At 51.2% G+C, this 13,966-nt stretch overlaps 1 protein-coding gene and 1 long non-coding RNA gene across 3 annotated transcripts in view; one reads left to right on the top strand and one right to left on the bottom strand.

Annotated features, from left to right (window-relative positions):
- Positions 1–1,169, bottom strand: part of LOC128120909 (uncharacterized) — a 92,163-nt gene extending 90,994 nt beyond the window's left edge. For both annotated transcript variants that reach the window (XR_008221997.1, XR_008221998.1), the window contains exon 1: positions 865–1,169. This is a non-coding gene — a long non-coding RNA (uncharacterized LOC128120909). The remainder of the gene's footprint in view (positions 1–864) is intronic.
- Positions 1,170–1,305: 136 nt separating this feature from the next.
- On the top strand, positions 1,306–12,882 carry Prkab1 (protein kinase AMP-activated non-catalytic subunit beta 1). The gene is made up of 8 exons (XM_052755155.1): positions 1,306–1,421; positions 1,539–1,718; positions 3,970–4,133; positions 5,819–5,912; positions 6,149–6,263; positions 8,014–8,147; positions 11,364–11,432; positions 11,657–12,882. The coding sequence occupies exons 2-8, from the start codon at positions 1,560–1,562 to the stop codon at positions 11,732–11,734; spliced, it is 813 nt and encodes a 270-aa protein (XP_052611115.1). The 5' UTR covers positions 1,306–1,421; positions 1,539–1,559; the 3' UTR covers positions 11,735–12,882.
- Positions 12,883–13,966: the final 1,084 nt, after the last annotated feature.

Here is a 13,966-nt window from a genome sequence, read left to right as displayed (position 1 = left end):
GCATGTAGGTGCAGTACCACAGCACATGTGTGGAGGTCAGAGGACAACTCTGTGGAGCTCTGGGGATGGAACACACACACACACACACACACACACACACACACACACACACACACACACTTACCCATCTTTGAGATTAGCTACCACTATGTAGCCCAAGCTGGCCCCAAACTCATGACCACCCTCCCTGAGCCTCTCCGGTGTTAGGATTTCAGGGGTGTCCCACTACATCATCCTGCTATTGACTTTTTTTTAAATGTTGCTTCAATAGGCTATAAAATGCAGTTAGCCATTCTTGCACCAAAAAAACTTCTGGGGTTTTAAATTTCTCTATTTCATCAAATCTAAGATTCTTTTTATGGCTAGAAGCATCCAATTTCAGACAGATAAGATGTCTTAAAATGTGCATCTTAGAATTAGTATAATAATTAGAATCAATGCTTCAAAAAACGCATGCTTGTACATAATTTTCATGTGTGAATTTTTTATAGTGATTCACTAGAAGTATAATTGTCCATAAAAATGAAGAGTCTTTTTTTTTTTTAACATAGATACTGTCAAATTCCCTCTAGAAGACCATATGTCAGTCATCAGGGTCTCTGGTTCCCTTAACAAAAATGTGTCACATTGCAAGTAATAAAAAAATAATAATACTAAATAAATGCTCAGTGGGATGAAATGCAAGGCATGGACTAGGAAATCCAATGCATTTAAAAAAATATAATACACGCACGACAATGTTTTTAAAAAGTGACTGACTGTGTGGAAGACAAGAACATTTTAGTAAAAGGGTCTGTATTTCTACTGAAGCCCTAAACGCTAACACATTTTATGCCTCATGTGTCCAGAGTCGTTCCAAGGCACCTTTCAAAACGACTTATCAACAGGTCGTACTCTCTCAGCTTATCCAACCTTGTGAGCTCGGACTCGAACCCGGGAACTCTGCAAGATCAAGCGCCCCGCAACCGCCTTGCCATCTCGCCAGCTCCCGGTTTCTTAATTCTACTTGCCCTTTACAAAGACCCCCATCAACTGGAGAGCGTACAAACTTGGAGCGAGGTGGGCGGCCCCGTCCGTGGCCTCGCCAGCTCCGTCCGGAGCGGGACGAGGAGGGCACGCGAGCGCCTCCTGCGGGCCGTCAGGAAGCTCGTCCTGGGAGCGGCCGGGAACGACCCACTGCGGCTGCGCGCTGCGCGCTGCGCGGCCGGAGGAGGCCGCGGGCGAGCGAGCCCTCTCCCAGGACGGAAACGGAAGTGACGCCGGGCTCGCCTCGAGCGCTCCGTCCCCAGTGACCATCCTGCCTGCGCGGGGGGCCCGGCCGGAAGCGGAAGTTGCTAAGGGGTGGGAGAAGTGTGCCCGACAAGTGTCAAGTTACGCTCCGGCTCCGGTCGGAGTTCTAGCCGCGGCTGCTGCCTGAGCAGGTAAAGCGGGGCTCGGCGGGCGAGCGCGCGCGCGCGGCCCGAGGGGCGTGGCCCGCGGTCCCGGGGGTCCCGGGGGGTCCCGGCTCGCCCCTTCCCGTTTCCCTGTGTCCCCCGCAGATCCCCCCCCCCTCCCCCGCCATGGGCAACACGAGCAGCGAGCGCGCCGCGCTGGAGCGCCAGGGCGGCCACAAGACGGCGCGGAGGGACAGCTCCGGGGGCGCCAAGGATGGGGACAGGCCCAAGATCTTGATGGACAGCCCCGAAGACGCCGACATCTTCCACTCCGAGGAAATCAAGGTGCTGAGTCGGGGGCCCTCCGGGCCCTCTTGACTCGAGGGTGAGGGGAGGGAGGGCCCCCCACACACACACACACTTTGCGTTGTTCCCGCCACATTCCCAACTTCACACCTGGAGGGAGCTGCTGGCCCCGTCACCGCCCTCCTTTGCTGCCCCGGAACCTGTGCCTAATTACCGATAGGAGAGTCACCCAGGGCTCCGTGGAACATCATTAAGGAGAAAGCAGCTCTGGGACCTGAGTTTCAGATTCTTAATTAATTGCGAGGCGAGCGAGCTGTAATTGAGCACCGGCGTCTCCTTTCCCTCTTTAGATGTAATTGATTGCACGGCTTTGCGGAAACTTTGTCTCGGCTTCAGGCCGATCGGCGTTTGCAAAAGTTGGGCAGGGAGTTTCGGTGTTCGTTTCCTAGGTACAACAGGAGCACATATGTTAAGCTGAACATGAAGCTGGCTAGCTGACTGCCCGGGGTGTTTGGTTCCAGACACTCTTGGTCCACCTTGCTAACCTCCCTTAGATCCGGCTGTTGCATTTGAGGAGCTCAGTGACCAGGAGTCACTCGGAACAGCAGCCAGCAGCTAACTGCTACTCCACCTCCCCTTTACTGAAACAGTGACCTGGACTGGAAGCAGACCAGAGCAAACCATTTTTTGCAGGTCAAGCCTGAAAGTTCCTGCTTGAGCCACATCCTCTTAACCACAGCGATGTGGCCAGTGCTTCCGGCCCAGTCCAAGGACATTCGGTGATTCAGTGGAAGGAGCTAATTCCTTAGAATAAACTGCAAGGGGAAGGTCGACTCTGACCTGCACAGTCTGTTACTGTCTTGTTGCCTGTGAATCCTCATTACTTAAACAGGCTAATTGCCTGGTCGCTCACTCGGCTTTTACACACCCCCGCCCCCAAATTGGGCTAGGTATATCGACATTATTATTCTTTGGATCTTGATTTTGAGTCTAATTTTGAAGAGCCTGCTCTTATGGGGACTGCATCTTGTTACTGTAACTTATTTTCCCCCCCGGCTTGCTGCTTTGGGGGAAAGGTGTGTGTTGTGATCTTTGGAGTGATGTTTTCTCCAGGGTTGAGATTGTCCCCACCCCTAGAAGTAATTTTGGCCCAAGGCTATTTAAGAGGAAGTAAGTGTTTGTTGTGGCAGGTGTTTATTCACCGTGCCCTCTGCTCTCTTTGCTGTGAGCTGAGTAAACTTTGTTTTAAAAAAGAAATGGGGGTTGTTGCTGTTCGCGACAGGGTCAGGGAGTGGGGATTTAAATGGCATTCCTTCTCATCTCATCAGTAGTAACTGGGCCGCCTGATCAAGTCAGAAATCCCCCCCCAATTGTGGTTACAATTAGTGATCGCTCTAAAGCTGTGGGTCACGACCCCCTCGGCAGCCTTCTGTGTACAAAATATATATATTTACACTATGATTGATAACAGTAGGAAAATTACGGTTATGAAGTAGCAGCGAAAATGATTTGATGGTTTGTGGGGGGTCAGCACAACCGGTGGAACCGTGTTTAAAGGGTGGAGGCAGGAAAGTTGAGAACCACTGCTCAAAAACAATTGTAGATTGTTGTTTAAGCTCTAGCACAGATCCAGAGGCTGCAGGCATCTTTTAGATAAGAGCAGATCAGTATCTGGAAGTGAAAGCGACAGACGCTCCTAAGCTCCCCTCAGGGCGTTTTCCCATCCTAGAAATCTAGTCTTTGGCTTTTCTTCTGACTAGAGAACTGTTTCACCCCAGGGTTGGATGTCGTCCTTTCTCTCTGTCTGGAGTAAGTCGATCACTCTCTGAAGTCACTGGATAGTATCATTTGTCATAGTGAAGGGACCAGGGTGTTTTACTAATCTGTTTCTCCAGTACTTGGTGAACAGCCTCCCCCCAACCATCTGAATTTGCCAGATCGTCTGTACCCGGAAGTCTTCCTTAATGGAGGGAAATCACATGTATTAAACTCACCTTGGATTCATGGCAGTCTTCTTCCAAATCGGCCGTATAGCTTCCTCTAGAATTTGTGTGAGGTCCAGTCTCAGTAACAGTAGCTAATGATTAAGCACCCAGTGTGTGTCAGACTATCTCAGTCCTCACAGTACTGACAGAAGCCATTTTTTTTTACTATCTCCAAATGCAGGTGGGGAACAGATGAGTATTAAGTGGCGAGAGCTGCCTGATTAGAGTGTGGTGGTGTTCCTAATAGGCTGACAGTCTGGTGGGGGGATGCTGCCTGACCCTGAGTAAATGGCTCTGCTTCTTAGGCTCCAGAGAAGGAGGAATTCCTGGCCTGGCAGCATGACCTGGAAGTGAATGACAAAGCCCCCGCCCAGGCTCGGCCCACTGTGTTCCGCTGGACAGGGGGTGGAAAGGAGGTCTACTTGTCTGGGTCCTTCAACAACTGGAGCAAACTGCCCCTCACGAGAAGGTAATGGCCTGGGCTCGCAATCCTCGTGTGGCCTCAGCTGTGGGTCTGTTCTCGTTTCTCTGGGTGCGCGGCGTAAAGGGTATTTTCCTAAGATCGATGGTGAGTGAGGAAATATTTCACTCAGTGAGGTAGAGTTCAGATCTCCAACCCTAGAGTCGCGGTCTCTAGTGCATGGTTGTAGAGGACAGCAGTGTCTCAGGAGAACATTTCTGAGCCATCCTTGACACTCAGCTACCGTTTCTTCTGAAGAAGTTGTTCCCGGGGCAGTGGAGAGTGCGGGGATGGGAACCTCGGAGGCCTAGATCCGAGCCCACATCGCCTGCCCTCAGCAGCCGCCCCGGTGCCATAGATCCGAGCCCACATCGCCTGCCCTCAGCAGTCACCCCAGAGGCCTAGATCCGAGCCCACATCGCCTGCCCTCAGCAGCCGCCCCGGTGCCATAGATCCGAGCCCACATCGCCTGCCCTCAGCAGTCACCCCAGAGGCCTAGATCCGAGCCCACGTCGCCTGCCCTCAGCAGTCACCCCAGAGGCCTAGATCCGAGCCCACATCACCTGCCCTCTGCAGTCACCCCAGAGGCCTAGATCCGAGCCCACATCGCCTGCCCTCAGCAGTCGCCCCGTGAGGGACTGTCGACCAGACGACTCCCTTCTGTTACTTTTGGAAGGTTGGAAGGTACATGTTCTGAAGACATTAGCAAAGATGGACTGAGTCGCTTCCTCAAAACCCCGCACACTCACTAGTGACCACTTGTGATGAATGGAGAGCAGTGCCCTGCTGTGCCACCTGATGATTGTCAGAGCCCCATGTCCCCATGACTGACACTGAAGGGGGAACCACTGGGCCCCGAGCCACAAGTCAGCTCAAGTCAGACCCAGAAACAACTAAATGGCAAGGGCTCAAGAATTGCTGGGTAGTTACACATGTGCATGCGTGTGTGCATGTGTGTGTGTGCATGCCCTGTTACACTGGCTGTCTCCCTGTCCATGTATATACGCGTGTGTGCCCTGTTGTTAGACTGGCCGTCTCCTGTCCGTGTATATATGTGTGTGTGCCCTGTTGTTACACTGGCCGTCTCCTGTCCGTGTATACACGCGTGTGTGCCCTGTCATTACACTGGCCATCTCCTGTCCATGTATGTACGCGTGTGTGCCCTGTTACACTGGCCGTCTCCTGTCCGTGTATGTACGCGTGTGTGCCCTGTTACACTCTCCGTCTCCTGCCCCTGTATACGCGTGTGTGCCCTGTTGTTACACTGGCCGTCTCCTGCCCCTGTATATACGCGTGTGTGCCCTGTTGTTACACTGGCCATCTCCTGTCCGTGTATACACGCGTGTGTGCCCTGTTGTTACACTGGCCGTCTCCTGCCCATGGAAAACTGACGAAGGGAAAGCTAGGCAGCTGTGTCTGCCTTTGTTGACCCCTCCTTGCAGACTTGAAAAGCATGAATTACCATTTGTTGACCTTTCGGGGTTAGGATTCTGGTTCATGGTGTCTGAGCAGAGGGAGTTTTCTGGAAACTCTTGACTGCTGCTTCATTAAGTGGCCTTCCTAGGTTGAGACTAAGACCGTGAATTGTCTGAATTGGTCGAACATGTCTGCTCTCCTGCAGCCGAACTCTTGGTTGTACCTGGAGCCAGAGGGCATCCCACCCAGCTGAAACACTGCTTCCTTTCTTTCTGCAGCCAAAATAACTTTGTAGCCATCCTGGATCTGCCTGAAGGAGAGCATCAATATAAGTTCTTTGTGGATGGTCAGTGGACCCACGATCCTTCTGAGGTACTCTTCCTGCAGCCCCCGGCCCTCTGGGTACCTGCACAGCCAACACCAGTCACCTCCCTTGTGACTTCCCCGCTTGTGGCTCCAAGTTAGATAGCGCCAGTTGCCAGACCATTGGTATAATTGACCAAGAGTAGCTAGCCAGGCGGTGAGACCTTCCAGCCAGGAATTCTAGTCCTCTGGAAAATCCCACAGACCTTCCATGTTATGATTTCTGCCTGTCTGTCTCTTCCCAGCCAATAGTAACCAGCCAGCTTGGCACAGTTAACAACATCATTCAAGTGAAGAAAACTGACTTTGAAGTATTTGATGCTTTAATGGTGGATTCCCAAAAGTGCTCCGATGTGTCTGGTATGAACAGTTACTTTATCCCACGTGTGCGCAGGCTGGGGCTGTGCAGCCTGCACACACTCTGTGTCCCTTGCCTCTCACACTTGAGCTAAAGCTGCCTGGCCAGCTGGACAGTGGTGGCTCTCTGGCCAGAGCAGTCCATTCCTAACTCCGTCCGTCCGCTCTGGCTGTTGGAGTTTAACCCCAAAGAAGTAGTGAGTCCCCGCCCCTGTCTGGGGGCTACTCTGTAGTTCCACTTGGCCGTAGGAACACAGCCAGACTGGATGATTGCCACAGGCAGGGCTGAAGAGGCCCTAGAGGACACAGCGGGTCAGTAATGAGCCAGCACCGGGGAGCTGCCAGCTCCCTGTGCCTGGAGCGTTGCAGGCGGACAGGTGATAAACGACACCTCAGTGACCTTGGCTGTCACTTGTGCAGCCCATTAGCACCTTGTCAGGCTTCTGAGAGAAAGTGGCTCCCTATAGAACACAGGCTGCATAGCACAAGTCTTTTCTGGAAACCTGTTCTGTTCGGTCCTGGTAAACAAGAGTCTTCTAACCACGGAGCTTTCAGTGCCTGCGGTCCACCCACACCCCACAGGAAGAAACTCCCTGGAGTGTCCCCGGGACAGTTCAGGAGAGACTGTCGTGGTGCAGGTGGTGCACCTCTGGCATCAGAGCTGTACTGACGGGTGGGCTCGGCTGGCTGTGTCTAACGGGTCAGGGTGCGGATCTGGGTTAGAGATCCGAAGCCAGTGCTTCTTCCTTGGGATCACTGGTTGTCCCCAGATGACCAGTCACATGTTTCAAATAGGCAGAGGGTGTGGCATGGAGGCAGTGCACACTCTCCTCCCTGGCTGACTTGGAACTTCATTTACACATCAAAGCCTTTAGTCAGCGTACACCTCATGGCTGTTGAGGCTGCTGAGCCCGCTCCAGAGCCAGACCTGTTTAGACACTTGAGTTTGTTTCATACCATGTGCTTACTCCTTATGGCTCCATTTTCTGCACAGAATGCTTTTCTCAGTTTTTCAGCTGAGATGTGGTTGGATCATGCAAAGGGAGCCCGACCTAGAAACTGATGTTGAGAAAGTTGGCAGTTCTGGACCAGCTTAAGGATCAGGTGACCAGAACCCATCCTGATGTTTGGATAATGGCTCAGTACCTCAGCCAGCCAGCCAGCCAGATGTCACTATTTGAGCTGCTGCTTCTGCATGAGGTGCTGCACTTCCAGAAGCTTCTTACTGTGTCTGTATAGTAAAGATACTCAGGCCTAGCGTGTGGAGCCAAAGAGCCTTACCCTTGGGTCTTTATTGTTACTTGTTTGTTTTTGATATGCCGGTGCCTCATCAAACCTACTTTATTCTGCCTAGTAGAGCCTGTAACTTAGACTAGGCCACTTTTCCCGATTGGAAGCCTTGGACTTGCGGTGTTTGTCAAACCCAGCCTGAAGTAAGAAGGAAGCCTTTCCTCTGACAGGAGAGGTTAATAGGTCATTAGGAGTGGCTCCCGCTAGTGTGACCCAGACACCTGACCTTGTTACCGCTGTCTTTTCATTGGAGCATCTCAATTTACCACTGAGGCTTATTCTGAGCACCCAGATTCTAACGGTGATTTCACCCCCTGTTCGTCCTCTTTGGAGCTTGAATAGCTGAAGAAAATACGAGTGTGTATTGAGGGAGCAAGGTCAGGAAGTAGGTGACGACACCATAAATCGCATGCAGCCCCCAGAGCTTGCGGTCTCAGCGTGTCCTGTCACCATCTCCCCACAGAGCTGTCCAGTTCCCCACCGGGGCCCTACCATCAGGAGCCTTACATCTCGAAACCGGAAGAGCGGTTCAAAGCCCCACCCATCCTCCCTCCACACCTGCTGCAGGTCATCCTGAACAAGGACACGGGCGTTTCTGTGAGTACTCCGTCCAGACCTCCTTCGTGGTCGTGTTCACCTGCTCTCCTCTCTGCCTGCTTCTTACAAAGCAGCGGTGAGCACGTGTGTCTCCCGTTGTTGGGAGCTGCCCTGGTCCTGACACGGGGACACAGGCTGCCGGAGAAAGGTTGACACCCCTCACATTAAATTTCACGAGGAAATAGTTAGCCACCTCTTCTTGGTCAGCTAGAGCTTGAGTGCCTCCTCCAGCCACAGTATCTTAGATCAAACTTTAATGATCAAGTTGTTTTCGGAAACATCAGCCCTCCTGATGATTGAGGAGGGTTGAGCTGTCTTAGCGCATTTCCTCTGAGAAACTGTTCAGTGACCTGCAGGAAGGAAGTGTGGGCCTTGAACAGCCAGCTGTTTCCTGTGGCTGACTTTCCAGTCTCTTTAACCCAAGTGGTCCATCCCGCCTAGCTCTGTTCATACGGCGTGGCGCGGTCTTAACCCATTATCTGCTGCTGACGTAGAAGAGAAACTTAGAAGACCAGAAAGTGGTTTGGTGGAGGCCCAACAGCTATACGGCCCACAAGCATGACGTCTGCAGCTGTGAGGGCTTTTGTACCACATCTGCCATGGCAGAGGTGGAAAGGCAACAAGGGTTGAGCCCGCTTCTAACAGTGCCCTCAAGAGGACTGAACCACTCTCTTGACCTAATTCATCACCAGTTATACCATCTCCCATGCCACTGGGGATTAAGGTCCCAGTACGTGAGCTTTAGGGGAAACGGTCAAACCGTAGCAGGTGCTAAAATAACCACGCACTTGACACTCCACCCAGAAGTAGACTCCACATGCTGGTGAGCTGTGTCTGGGGGGGGCTTCCCTTAGAGCTATCACTGCTGGACCACCAGGGCAGTTAGTGTTTGTACTCCGTCTCAGAAGACTCCCCTCTGCTGAGAGTCCACACACAGAGAGTGCCTGCTCTGGTCATCACTCTGTATCCAGGAGGAGGCCAGTGTAAGAACCAGCAAACTTCAGACCCCAGTGGCTGATCCTATGTTCAGTGCAGACCTCAGACAGGCAGCCAGTGGGGTCTACAAGGACCCTTAGCCGCTGTCCTCCCTCTCCTGAAACAGTGCAGAGGTTGGAAGACAGTCAGCACCCTCCTAAGCTAGGAAGGGAGAACCTGTGCCGGGACTCCTGACACAGGCAGCCCTGAGCACTAACAGACCTCAGACCTTGTTTCCAGTTCGGGAGTGCTTTCCAGCTGGTCTTATGTAAGCTTTATGGTAAAGAGACAGAGCTCCAGAGCTGGTGAGTGGCATCCCAAGGAGAGGTCAAAGCCCGCTCTCTTGGAGGTTTTGAGAATTCTAGCACATTGTTGTTACTGTGGTCAGCCTCCTCTCACAGCTGTTTCTCATAGCCAGCATCTTCCCATAACTGTTGTTCTGTCTCACCCATCCTGCTGTCTAAAGATGATGCATATGTCACACGGTTTTGTCTTCCTGTGCCTCCTGGCTTGTTTAATGTCCACAGAATTCATCCTTGTTGTTGCAAATACAAAATTCTCTTCCTTTTTAAGGCCAAGCCACATACCATGGTTGTAGTTTCTTTTCCCATTGCTGTAATAAGATTCGATAAAAGCAATTTCAGGGAGAAAGGGTACATTTGGATTCATAGTTCCAGGGTCAAGTTCATCCTAACAGGGAAAGCAGCAGCAGCAGCAGGAGTTTGAGGGAGGTGGTCTCATTGCATCCACAACCATCAATAATAAATGCATGCCTTCTGCAGTGTCCCATCCAGGAACTGTGTTGAGTTGACAGTTAGCAGCTCTCACAGTGGCGTATGTGTACTACATTTGTAAATCCACCCACCCGGGTTTAGTGTTCCACAGCTTGGCTGTTGTGAATAGTGCTGCAGTGAACATGGCATATTGATGTCTCTTCAGCATCCAGATTTTGTTTGCTTCAGATGCACTCATGCATTACATGCACACAGATACAGACAGACACATGGGTTGTGTGGCTGAATCATATGGTAGGTAGTTCTGTGTCTAACTTTAAGGATCATCCATAATGCTTTCCATAGATGATACTGATCCAGTGTAGGCAATCCACAGAACTTGCATATCCCAAACATGATGTGCTCAAAGTATTAGTCAACTTTAAAAGATGACAGATAAAAACTGTAGTTCTTGGAAACCTCCCAGCAGCCGTTGGCTGAAGCAGCATTCAGCTGAGGCGTGGTGGCCAATTCTTATTCTCTTCCCGCCAGGCCTGCCCAGCAGGGGCTCTCGGAACCTGTGACAGCGCTGTTAGCCTCTGAGAGGCTAAATCTAACGGAGGACAGGGACAGGGGACAGAGCAGCGAGGACTAGGACCTGGCTTTCCAGCTCCTCCACCTCCACGTCTCTCCCTCGACGAAGCCAGCATGTACTCTTGTGACTGCAGGCTGTTTGTTTGTCCCCAGCAGACTTCCCCAGACTCTAACCATAGCAGCTCATTAGGCTGCAGCTTGCCACCACTCAAAGCCCTGGAGAGGACTGCACAGCATGGTGAAGGCCATCCAGCTTCATTTGGAAAGGCTGGCCACACCTCCTGAGTTCTCGCTTTCAGCCTTCTGGGTGTCATGGGCCTGCTGGCAGCTCTGAAGGCACTTCAGTACTGGAATTCCCAGCCCTGAGGGAGATGAACACTCCTTTCCGTGAGGCAGGGACCTCAGCTTTGAGCCGCCACAGACTGATGGCTTTTCTTTTTTCCATTTGAGTGTATTTTCTTAAAAGTTGGGAATGTGCAATGAAAAAACTAGCTATCTGGCCTCTTGAGGTGGGAAGGTGTGGCGCGGCAGCGTCCATGTGTCCACTTCCAGAGTCGCCTACTGTTATCTGCTTCATTATGCAGCTGTAGAGACTCAATTTTACCATCTGCTTCTCAGGGGCATTTAGTACCCAGCATATCTTGTGTTCCTTGGAAGCATTTCAGTGGGTCCTTGATCTTGTGCCTCTTTGTAAGGATGGGACAGGAGCTTTAAAAATCAGTGAAAGCTTGAGGAGTATTCCAGTGACGGTAGCTCCAACCTCTCTCAACTCAGCTGTCGTCTGCACAGCCCCACTGCCCAGCTTGGGAAGACAGGTCAACCTGTGAGCCTGTCTCCTGTCCTCGGCTACCCTGCCTGGGCCATGAACTAAGGGAGGAAAACCGTCTTGACTTCCAAATCTTACTTGCTCCCGTCTCTCTTTGTTCCCTCCCAGTGTGATCCAGCGCTGCTTCCGGAGCCCAACCACGTCATGCTGAACCACCTCTACGCACTCTCTATCAAGGTAATGACCTGTCTGGCCTTCGAGCAGCTCCTGAGCGTGTGCTCTGAAGACCTGTCGTTCTAGGACTGCCTGGAAGTGCTGACAGCCAGAGCTGCTTTTGGGGTCTGACGGGCTCGGGCTCGGGCTCTGCCCAGGAGCTTGTGTTTCCCTTAAGTCTGGTGATTCTCACGCTCTCTGAAGTCTGAGTCCCTGACTGTCCTGCCTCTGGTCATTTCCACCCTTAGGATGGAGTGATGGTGCTCAGCGCAACCCACCGGTACAAGAAAAAGTATGTCACCACCCTGCTCTACAAGCCCATATGAGATGCTGAGAGCCAGCCATGGACCACAGGGACAGCAGGCAGCGCTGGGCTCTCCACGTGCATGCAGATCCTCACTCACTCTCTGGGACATTTCACCCCTGCCCTAGCCCTCCTTGAAGGTTTGTCCAGGCACAGCCTCTCTAAAGAGTCCAGAAATGGGAAGGGACGGCTGTTTGCGGTCCCAGAACCACAGTGCACAAGGCTAGTGTGCTCCAGACATCATCCCCAGCTGGCCAGAGATGACGAAAGCCAGACCCGAATGCTGGCACTTTGTCGGTAAAAAGTGGGGAGCAGGGACTGAAGCCACACAGAAGTCCTCATCGTCTGTGTCCAAGGTCGATGGCCTGTCCCTGCTGAAGCCTGGCCGTGGACATAAGCAATATTCAATCTTGCCTGCCCTTCCAAATCAAAGCAGTAGATTGTAGATTCTATGGAAACTCAGATGTCTGATTTCCGGATGCAGCTTTGCAATCATTGCCCGACACTGTGTGCACTAAGGACCTTTTTTAACTAGAGTGGCTGGCTGTCCAGCCCTACCTAAGGCAATAAGTCACCAGGATGAGACTATAGATCATGTGACTACACTCAGCAATAATTGTTGTCAACACAAACTTCAAAACCCACTGCCGTATTCTCCATGAAGCTGAATGATCCTGAGGACTGGCCACCATGGAAGGTTGTCCACTCCTTATTTCAACTGTAATGGTGACAGTGTTACCATGACAGCTTTGTCAAAGCCCCACCCTCCTTTCAGTTCCAGCATGTGCTCTTCAGCTGGGGACCCGTGTCTCTAGTGAGCAAAGGATGTCACAGTGGTTGCATTGCTTGTTCTAAAAGATCTGGAGCCCCTTCAGCAGCCTGCCGGATTCCCAGCAGGAAGAGTACTTTGGATCAGTGTGAATGAACCTGTTTTACACTCGTCTTGGTTTCCATGGTGATGCCACAGATGTGCCAATTGGTATAGGTTCCTGTCACCTGTCAGCAGAAGTTACCATTATATCCTTTGTTCTTGCCAGAGAGGTGGGAACAGGCTCAGTGATGCCCAGTATTTGGCTGACCTGAGTTTGGGTACCTTTTTGTTACTGTTTTCAAAACACTGAATTGCTGTCGTCTTGATGTGTAAGTTTCAATAAAGATTTGTAAAACTAACCAGAGGAAATTTAGATTCTATTCAGGTTTTTTGAAGAAAAGATTAGAACTTCAGGCCTGCTCATTGCTGTCTTGTGCACTCTGTAGTGACTGAGAACGAGGTGGGAACAATAATGTCCCACATGTAAATTAGCTCTTGGGGTGCAGGGAGATGCTCTGGTGTTGGGAGTATGAGAACCTGAGCCAGATCTCCAGCATCCACATGAAAGTCCTGTGTGTTGGAAGCCCAGTGTTGGGGTGCAAAAACAAGCAGGTCCCGGCACTCACCGGTCAGCAGTCTCGTTAACCCAAGTTTGAGCGACAGTGACGGAACACCTGACCTGTGGCCTCCACATGCACATTTAGAAATTGAGCTCTACCCACAAGGGGCGCAAACACCCAACAGCGCAACGTAAAACCTAGAGTCCACCCTATGAGTGACAGCCCCGGGATCATGAGTGGCTCCTAAGGGAGATGATTAGTGTGGCAGATAGCAATTAAAAGATCTCATTTTCTCAAAGAGCAAAAGGGAGTCCCTAGTGGTCCAGAAGATGCCCACAGGCCCAGAGATCCCAGACCCAGGAGCTAAAGGCAGTGGGAGTAAACTACTTGAAAGAAATGGAGAAGGAGCAGCTGTGTTGCCCAATCACAGAAGTACAGCCACCTGTCCAGTTGTGTACTGTGACCCAGGTCACACTTGCTCTGTTAGCTAGCATTCTCTATATAGATAAGGACTGGTTCCATGGCTACGAAAGCTTACTTCAAGTTGCTTTTTAGTGAAGACGTATTTCCTCCCTCTGGAAACGTAAACACAAATTACTTTATAGAGCCAAAGATAAGGCCTGAAAATCAGGAAAATGTAAGGGGACTGCCGGATCAATACAGTGGTTTCTCAGTATCCCCACGTGATGGTTCTACCTCAGCTCCCATTATGAAGATCTCCAGCCCCTCATAGCACAGATAAAATAGTGTTTCCATATAAGCTATACACATCTTCCTTTATGCTTAATACAGTGTAAATTTATGCAAATAGTTAGGCTGTATTACTTGGGGAATGATAAAATACAGATTCTTAGTAAACATCTTTGGTTTGCATAGGTTGAAT

Source organism: Peromyscus californicus, unplaced genomic scaffold, assembly GCF_007827085.1.
Source record: "Peromyscus californicus insignis strain IS unplaced genomic scaffold, ASM782708v3 Scaffold_2__1_contigs__length_46816999, whole genome shotgun sequence".
Taxonomy (NCBI): Eukaryota; Metazoa; Chordata; class Mammalia; order Rodentia; family Cricetidae; genus Peromyscus; species Peromyscus californicus.
Note: the sequence above shows the minus strand (reverse complement) of the source record. Positions and strands in the feature narration are given on the sequence as shown.

What these genes read in the sequence shown, in the direction of transcription:
- Prkab1 (XM_052755155.1), top strand. Translation starts at nt 1,560, where the DNA reads ATGGGCAACACGAGCAGCGAGCGCGCCGCGCTGGAGCGCCAGGGCGGC. An exon ending in GGACCCACGATCCTTCTGAG is followed by an intron (nt 5,913 to 6,148) that starts GTACTCTTCCTG and finishes GTCTCTTCCCAG; the next exon opens with CCAATAGTAACCAGCCAGCT. An exon ending in AAAGTGCTCCGATGTGTCTG is followed by an intron (nt 6,264 to 8,013) that starts GTATGAACAGTT and finishes ATCTCCCCACAG; the next exon opens with AGCTGTCCAGTTCCCCACCG.